We start from the raw sequence: 8,779 nt of genomic DNA, 5'->3' as shown, positions 1-8,779 counted from the left end.
TCTATCTATCTATCTATCTATCTATCTATCTACCTACCTACCTTATCTCATTTACCTATCTAATCTATTTCATCTATCTAATCGTTCATCTAGGTGTCTTGTTAAGCTCCAAGGCGAAGCGTGCCAAATGCTCCACACATAAGCAACGTGTCATCATCATGCTGTACAACAAAGTCTGTGATGTTGTCAGCAACATCTCTGAGCTCCTCGAGATCCAACTACTCACCGACACCACCATCCTGCAGGTGAAAAGATAAATTGTACTTTGTTGTCCGGATACATACAATGCAAAGCATTCAAGGGACATTGTAAACAAAATTTCCCATTGAGGTCAATTGTATTTGGAGTTATTTGTTCAGTTCAAACTGCCACTGTCTTCAGCTCCTGCTTGTTCTTACATTGTATTAATAGCACTTTTCCGCTCTTTATATTTTGTTTTGTTTCCCCCCCTCCCTCAGGTTTCTTCAATGGGAATCACTCCATTTTTTGTGGAAAATGTCAGTGAGCTGCAGCTGTGTGCTATAAAACTGGTTACAGCGGTAAGTGTTCTGACATTTACCCCCAAAAACTGCAGAAGTTCTTGGAGATAAATGTCAGACACCACACTTCAACATATTTTCCCTCCAGGTGTTCTCACGCTACGAGAAGCACCGGCAGCTCATTCTGGAGGAGATCTTTACGTCACTGGCGAGGCTGCCCACCAGCAAACGCTCCCTCAGGAACTTTCGGTATAAGTTACATTGAGAGTAAGCCCTAACAGCTATATGAGGATCTGATACTGATCCTGGCCATACTCTTTCAAGGTTGAACAGCTCTGACCAGGATGGTGAACCCATGTACATTCAAATGGTGACCGCCTTGGTGTTGCAGCTCATCCAGTGCGTGGTCCACCTCCCCAACGACAGAGACACTTTAGAGGAGCATGACAGCAAGGTAGGAGAAATTACATGCGCCTCTATCCTCTCTCAATGTAGTACATGCGTGTTCATTGTATTTATTTTCAGGTGGACCAAGATGTGTTGATAACCAACTCATATGAGACGGCAATGCGAACGGCGCAGAATTTCCTCTCAGTATTCCTCAAAAAGTAAGCAAACTGCTTTTCTATGTTTTTGGTTAGAATACAGATATTTATTTTCAAAATTACAGTGGAACCTTCAAAGTGGAACCCAGCCCATTCTGTGCTCCTGGTTGATTTTTAAAACAATTATTAGGGATGTCCCGATCACACTTATTTGGCACCTGAGTCTGAGTTTGGTCTTATGGATCTGCCGATACAGAATTGTTGTCTCAGTGTTTTTCCCGTATTCTCCCTCAGATGTGGCAGTAAGCAAGGAGAGGAAGATTATCGGCCTCTGTTTGAGAATTTTGTCCAGGACCTGCTCTCGACGGTGAACAAACCAGAGTGGCCCGCTGCCGAGCTGCTACTCAGTCTGCTTGGCAGACTCCTGGTTAGTGTCATCCGGCTCATTTGTTGGTTAAATCTTTGACATTCTATTACTATTGTTGTTATTGAAGAATGACATGGCAGGCGTTCTAAAATTGTCTCATGTGTCTCATGCCCAGATACAAATTGACAAGTGTTATTCTGCATCTTACTTATGAAGTGCTGCCTCCGTCAGGGAAATTACAGTCCACGCTTTTATGGGCACTTACTTTTGTCTTTGCACTCTAGGCTCCCCCATGTAGGCACTGCTTACTTATTTCTTAATTTTTGCTTTCTTAACTTTGTCGCAATCTGCTAGCTCCACTTTTGTTCTTCGTGATAATGAAAGCCTTACTTTAGAACTGCTACATACTTTATTGCTCTTTGAAACTGTCAGCGCAATGTGAGTAGGAGATTATTTGGGTTTGACGATGTTTCCACTGCATGCGCCAAATACATGGATCCACTCCATAGCTCGCAAGTGTAATTGGGAGCTTGGTGGTGAAGTGCTGTCACCATAAGTAATTGTACAATCCTTTTTTGTTCTTATTTGTTCTTTTTTTGGGGGGGGGGTGTATGCTTTGCAGTTCACACTCACTTTTTAGACTTGGGACTTAACAAGTAGCCAATCCTTCAATAAAGATGGGCAGGGTGAACTTCGTCTCTCCCACCCCACCCCCTCTCAATTCAGTGAGACTTTAAAAAAAAGGGTTGTCGTGTGCTGTAATTCTTGATGCTTGTGGCGTTTTGATGAAAGAATGTCATAGACACCTGGGTTGTCTTTTTTTTTTTTGTAGAATGAATCGAAACAATTTTTCTATTTTTCCTTGCTCTATGCTACAAAATATCAATAGCCTGCAAGCATTGTTTGATTTACACCAGGTGCACCAGTTCAGCAACAAGCAGACGGAGATGGCACTCCGAGTGGCGTCTCTTGACTACCTCGGCACCGTGGCCGCCCGCTTGAGGAAGGATGCAGTCACCAGCAAGATGGACCAGCGGTCGATTGATCGTATTCTACAACAGGTTCAACAACTCAATATGTGTTATTGTGCTGAAAGATCAATATTTATCCCTGTGATATTTCTGCAGTCTCAGGGTGGGGATGAAACTCAGCAGCTGCAAAAGGCTCTACTGGACTATTTGGAAGAGAATGCTGATACCGATGCCTCCCTAGTGGTGAGATTTAATTTCTACCAAAGATGGCCTCAAACAGTTTTGGAGTTAGATTAAGCTACGCCTTTTCTACATAAAAAAATGTATGTCTGGATTTCTTACTTCTGAGACAAGAGTTTAACCACTGTGGTATAAAAAACGTCTTGTAGGGATTTACTTTTTTCCTCAAAATTTTACACACAACTGCCCATAATGACAACTTGAAAGTCATCCGTAAATGGAAGAAGTTCTGAACCAGCAGGAATCTTCCTAGAGATGGACGCCCATCTAAACTCTCTGTCTGAGCTCCAGCGGTCCTCTCTGGGGAGAACTGAACCTTCCAGAATGACAACTATCTCTGTAGCACTACACCAGTCAGGCCTGTATCATAGGGTGTCCAGAAGAAAGACACTCATTAGTAAAAGGCACATGGCAACGCTCCTGGAATTTGACAAAAGGCACTTGAAAGGACCACGAGGAAGAAAATTATCCAATCTCATGAGACAAAGATTGAACTCTTTGGCATAAATCCAAGGCGTCATGTTAGGAGGACACCAGTAATATCAAAACAAGGAAACCAGTAATATCAAACAAAGATGAGAAATTGAGGCAGACTTTGCTTTCTAGTTTGCAAGAAAGTTCTACATCGCCCAGTGGTTCCGGGACGCCACAACGGAGGCGGAGAAGTCCATGCGAAATCAGAACCCGAAGGACGACGACTCCTCAGATGGGCCACAACATGCCAAGGAAATGGAGACCACGGGTGAGATCATGCAGCGCGCTGAGAAGCGCAAGAAGTTCCTGCGCAATATCATCAAAACCACGCCAGCTCATTTTGCCATGCTGAAGTAAGCACGCATCTCACTGGAATGACTGTGATGTGATTGGGTATCTTTTTTGCAGCATCTTAGTCTTGTAACGTCTTCTGTTCCTTTCTTCAAGGATGAACTCCGACACTGTGGACTATGAGGACTCCTGTCTCATTGTGCGTTATTTGGCCTCCATGAGGCCGTTTGCACAAAGCTTTGATATTTATTTAACACAGGTAATCATTGAAAACTCGTACCCTGTTTTTACCATGTTTATATTTTACAGCCACTTCATAGCGAATAAAAATAGTCTTGAGCAAATTTGGCGCTGATAATTGTTCGGTGGAAGCTGGGCGATGCATCAGATTCGTAATCCATGTTGTGTATTTCGCTCGATATGGTTAATATACTGTACAACTAATAGGATTTATTGAGAGGACCTTAATAATCGCTGCCATTAAAAATTTAATCGACATACAATATTTCAAGTAATATTTTTACATTCTTAATTGGCATTCACACAAAAAATAATCATTGAATAGTATGAAATAAAAAAATATTAAATGTTAATTTCCGACTATCATCATCAGGTTTTCCTCTTTTCTGTTTGTTACTTTGGGGTACAATATAAATGAATCATGCTCAGTTGAATGCATGATGGCCATTGAATTTACATTTCTATATTTTGTTTATTTGTATTTTTTTTTCCTATTTTCCCCCCAGATATTGCGAGTCCTTGGAGAAAGTGCCATAGCCGTGAGGACTAAAGCCATGAAGTGTCTGTCGGAGGTGGTAGCCGTGGACCCCAGCATTCTGGCGAGGGTACCTGTTGATGTTTCTGTTGAAGACTACCTCCCCTTTTTACTGTCCTTCCCTTGTCATGCTGGACCACGAGGAAGAAAATTATCCAATCTCATGAGACAAAGATTGAACTCTTTGGCATAAATCCAAGGCGTCATGTTAGGAGGACACCAGTAATATCAAAACAAGGAAACCAGTAATATCAAACAAAGATGAGAAATTGAGGCAGACTTTGCTTTCTAGTTTGCAAGAAAGTTCTACATCGCCCAGTGGTTCCGGGACGCCACAACGGAGGCGGAGAAGTCCATGCGAAATCAGAACCCGAAGGACGACGACTCCTCAGATGGGCCACAACATGCCAAGGAAATGGAGACCACGGGTGAGATCATGCAGCGCGCTGAGAAGCGCAAGAAGTTCCTGCGCAATATCATCAAAACCACGCCAGCTCATTTTGCCATGCTGAAGTAAGCACGCATCTCACTGGAATGACTGTGATGTGATTGGGTATCTTTTTTGCAGCATCTTAGTCTTGTAACGTCTTCTGTTCCTTTCTTCAAGGATGAACTCCGACACTGTGGACTATGAGGACTCCTGTCTCATTGTGCGTTATTTGGCCTCCATGAGGCCGTTTGCACAAAGCTTTGATATTTATTTAACACAGGTAATCATTGAAAACTCGTACCCTGTTTTTACCATGTTTATATTTTACAGCCACTTCATAGCGAATAAAAATAGTCTTGAGCAAATTTGGCGCTGATAATTGTTCGGTGGAAGCTGGGCGATGCATCAGATTCGTAATCCATGTTGTGTATTTCGCTCGATATGGTTAATATACTGTACAACTAATAGGATTTATTGAGAGGACCTTAATAATCGCTGCCATTAAAAATTTAATCGACATACAATATTTCAAGTAATATTTTTACATTCTTAATTGGCATTCACACAAAAAATAATCATTGAATAGTATGAAATAAAAAAATATTAAATGTTAATTTCCGACTATCATCATCAGGTTTTCCTCTTTTCTGTTTGTTACTTTGGGGTACAATATAAATGAATCATGCTCAGTTGAATGCATGATGGCCATTGAATTTACATTTCTATATTTTGTTTATTTGTATTTTTTTTTCCTATTTTCCCCCCAGATATTGCGAGTCCTTGGAGAAAGTGCCATAGCCGTGAGGACTAAAGCCATGAAGTGTCTGTCGGAGGTGGTAGCCGTGGACCCCAGCATTCTGGCGAGGGTACCTGTTGATGTTTCTGTTGAAGACTACCTCCCCTTTTTACTGTCCTTCCCTTGTCATGCTGTAAAGTGACACAAGTTTCTCTGCCTGTGCAGTCCGACATGCAGCGCGGAGTTCATGGACGATTGATGGACAATTCCACCAGTGTAAGAGAGGCAGCCGTGGAGCTGCTGGGCAAATTTGTGCTAAGCAGACCGCAGCTCACCGAGCAGTACTACGACATGCTCATAGAGAGGATCCTGGTAAGTGTTAGCCCACTCCATGTATATTCCAGAGGTGTGCAAATATTTATGTTAATGGGCCACATATAATTTTCATTCATAGATGAGGTTTTAAAAAAAAAAAGTGAAAAAAATATTTTTAAAATAGATGTATTTACATGTAGAATGTAAACCCCAAAAAATTAAGAATACATTCATTTTCATTGTTCTATTTTTCTCTTAATAAAAGTAACCATTTGAATTAAAGTAAAAAACATGACTAGCTCGGCCTGAAATAAGGCCTCGACTAATTTGACTACCTCGGTTAGAAAAAAAATACTCAAGGTATTCTTTTTGCCTCGAGTTCCCACTTATTTACATGTCCACTGTCAAAAAGAAGTCAAGCCAACCGCAGCAGTATGCTATGTATGTTTGTTTACTGTCCAGCCATCCATTTTAACCATTTATCGCTTATTCTCTGTGTGACCCCGAGTGAAAGAAATAGCCAATGTGACTTGCACAACTGCCGATCACACACACACACGCACATATACATATATATATATATATATATATATATATATATATATATATATATATATATATATAAAAAAAATCACTTATCAAAAAAGCCCTTGTGTGGGAAACGTGTTAAACAATAAAAAACTGTGAGCCGCCACCACCACCCAACATGCTTTTTTGAAATGCAAAAGCTTGTGGTGCACATCGAAAAAGAAAAAAAACCCACTATCATTATTGTAGCAGAATAGATTTGCTTTGTTTCAAACGCACTCCCTCCCTATCTCCTTCCAGGATATGAAAGTGTTACATTGATATTGTTATGCCTGTTGTCATGGAAATCAATCAGGTTCATGTCGAGTTCACCGTCCACTGCAGTCCTACACTGCCACCTAGTGTTATAAAAATGTTGTTCCAACACGCCACTCTCTTCACAGTCACCCTGTTGTTTACAAAATCTGTCAGTGGGGTTTCATAAACCAATGTGTGCCCTGCAGGACACTGGTATCAGTGTAAGGAAGCGAGTGATTAAGATCCTGAGAGACATCTGTTTGGAGCAGCCCACCTTCAGTAAAATTACAGAGATGTGCGTCAGAATGATTCGCAGGGTCAATGATGAGGAAGGAATCAAGGTAGGCTCACTGCATTGTTTTGCGTTGTGAACATTCTTTTGAAAATAAATACATGAAATTCACTCTTGATGTTCTCCCCCGCCCCCATAGAAATTAGTGAATGAGACATTCCAGAAGTTATGGTTCACACCGACGCCAGCCCACGACAAGGAGACCATGACCAGAAAGATCCTCAACATCACTGATGTGGTTGCGGCCTGTCGAGACACCGGCTATGACTGGTTTGAGCAGCTTCTTTCCAATGTAAGTGTTATGGGAAGAGCCTGTCGTGTTGTAAAAACATTGTTGATCTTAAGCACAACGCCATCCTGTCCCTTTGGTGTTAGCTTCTCAAATCTGAGGAGGATGCGGCGTACAAACCTGCCAAAAAGGCCTGTGTTCAGCTGGTGGACAATCTAGTGGAGCACATCTTAAAATACGAAGAGTCTCTCGCAGGCAAGTAAGCTCTTTAATTAAGGTTGTATGTTGATTTGTTTTATTTAGTCAGCATTTATTCATCCAGGTAAGACAATTGATAACAGATTCTTATTTGCAATGCTGACCAGACCATTGATTGTTCGAAGGGGTGACATTCAAAATAAATTGATCATAAACACTTGAATGGATGTACAAGCCCTGTTTTAAGCGTTGTATGTGTTTTTTTTTAACAATTTAAAACAATTGCCAGGTGTATTCATAGATCTGTGACATTTGTTGGTCAAAACCAAAGAATTATCCCACACTGGTTCAAATCATCTCTCTCCCCATGACGAGATGTTCGTGCTACGAAGCGAGCCTATTCGGTGTTTGTTTCCAACTTAATGATTTCATCCCCGATAGCGGCAGAAAAAAAGGGAGAGCAAAAAAAGCAACCAGCAGCAAATTTAGTTTTACCAGGGTGTCAAGGAATGGTCTTATTTTTGCCCGTGTCCATGACTTGTCTGGCAACCAATTTAACCATATTCTAGTCGTGTTGTTAATAACCTTTTGTGTTTTTTGTTTTTGTTGTTTGATAGTTCAGGCCATTCTATTCACTTAACGTGGAACTATCTTGTCCAAATTATTAACTTTATTTTAAACACTTATTGAATCAATTATTGATAAGACTATTATTAGGACTTTATGAGTTCCCTGTGGGCCTATTTTAAAAATATCACACCAGTGGTGGGACATGGAGGTTTTCTAGGAATGTTGTAGAAGTGATTCTTTGAAAATGTCAAGACTGGCTGAGCTTTATAAGAGAAATAATAGTCTCGCTTATAGATATTGATCTATTTGCTAATTATTGTCTGGAAAACAACTTTATTTTCCGTTTACATATACAGTGATCCCTCGCTCTAACGCGGTTCACTTTCCGTGGCTTCGCTGTTTCACAGATTTTTTTAGTGCAGTTTTTTTAATGCTTTTAAACAGTGAATTGCGTTCTGCATCCTGATTGGCTAATACAAAAACAACACTGATTTAAGTTTACGCGGAAATGTCCGTCAAATTCCAACCTTTGTGAGCTCAAAGGCCTTCAACTTTGGGGAGACTGCTCTACTTGCACTGAATGTCAATATTTCGTCTTTTTCATGCAGAGAGCAAGGGTGTGAACTCCACTCGCTTAGTGGCCTGCATCACTACCTTGTACCTGTTCAGTAAGATCAGGGCCCAACTCATGGTAAAACACGCCATGACCATGCAGCCTTACCTAACCACCAAGTGTCACGTAAGTGTCCTGTTTGTCTCAATACGTCCTCTGCGTATTAGCTCACTTTAATTGGAGTCAAAACTAATCGCTCTTGTGTTTTCTGCAGACTGCCAACGACTTCATGGTCATTTGCAACGTGGCAAAGATGTTGGAGCTGGTTGTGCCTTTAATGGAGCACCCCAGCGAGACGTTCCTTGCCACGATCGAAGAGGACCTCATGAAGCTCATCATCAAATATGGCATGACGGTACGTTGAGGAGACTCCACATGAATGCTCAGTGTTTCCACACCTTTATTGATACACAACGTTTATGGGTACAT

At 41.1% G+C, this 8,779-nt stretch overlaps 1 protein-coding gene across 1 annotated transcript in view; it reads left to right on the top strand.

The window, feature by feature from the left end:
• nipbla (NIPBL cohesin loading factor a) overlaps nucleotides 1–8,779 on the top strand; it is a 39,459-nt gene that overhangs the window by 20,976 nt on the left and 9,704 nt on the right. The window contains exons 20-36 of the mRNA XM_019867020.1: nucleotides 94–245; nucleotides 459–539; nucleotides 628–728; nucleotides 804–933; nucleotides 1,005–1,087; nucleotides 1,319–1,451; nucleotides 2,309–2,452; nucleotides 2,519–2,605; nucleotides 3,209–3,429; nucleotides 3,524–3,626; nucleotides 4,114–4,212; nucleotides 5,534–5,680; nucleotides 6,655–6,789; nucleotides 6,880–7,032; nucleotides 7,116–7,224; nucleotides 8,346–8,476; nucleotides 8,565–8,705. Of these exons, the coding sequence (XP_019722579.1) occupies nucleotides 94–245; nucleotides 459–539; nucleotides 628–728; nucleotides 804–933; nucleotides 1,005–1,087; nucleotides 1,319–1,451; nucleotides 2,309–2,452; nucleotides 2,519–2,605; nucleotides 3,209–3,429; nucleotides 3,524–3,626; nucleotides 4,114–4,212; nucleotides 5,534–5,680; nucleotides 6,655–6,789; nucleotides 6,880–7,032; nucleotides 7,116–7,224; nucleotides 8,346–8,476; nucleotides 8,565–8,705 (2,150 nt within the window). The remainder of the gene's footprint in view (nucleotides 1–93; nucleotides 246–458; nucleotides 540–627; nucleotides 729–803; nucleotides 934–1,004; nucleotides 1,088–1,318; nucleotides 1,452–2,308; nucleotides 2,453–2,518; nucleotides 2,606–3,208; nucleotides 3,430–3,523; nucleotides 3,627–4,113; nucleotides 4,213–5,533; nucleotides 5,681–6,654; nucleotides 6,790–6,879; nucleotides 7,033–7,115; nucleotides 7,225–8,345; nucleotides 8,477–8,564; nucleotides 8,706–8,779) is intronic.

Source organism: Hippocampus comes, unplaced genomic scaffold (genome assembly GCF_001891065.2).
Source record: "Hippocampus comes isolate QL1 unplaced genomic scaffold, H_comes_QL1_v1.1 scaffold322, whole genome shotgun sequence".
Taxonomy (NCBI): domain Eukaryota; kingdom Metazoa; phylum Chordata; class Actinopteri; order Syngnathiformes; family Syngnathidae; genus Hippocampus; species Hippocampus comes.
The sequence above is the reverse complement of the archived record's forward strand: the minus strand, read 5'-3'. Positions and strand labels throughout refer to the sequence as shown.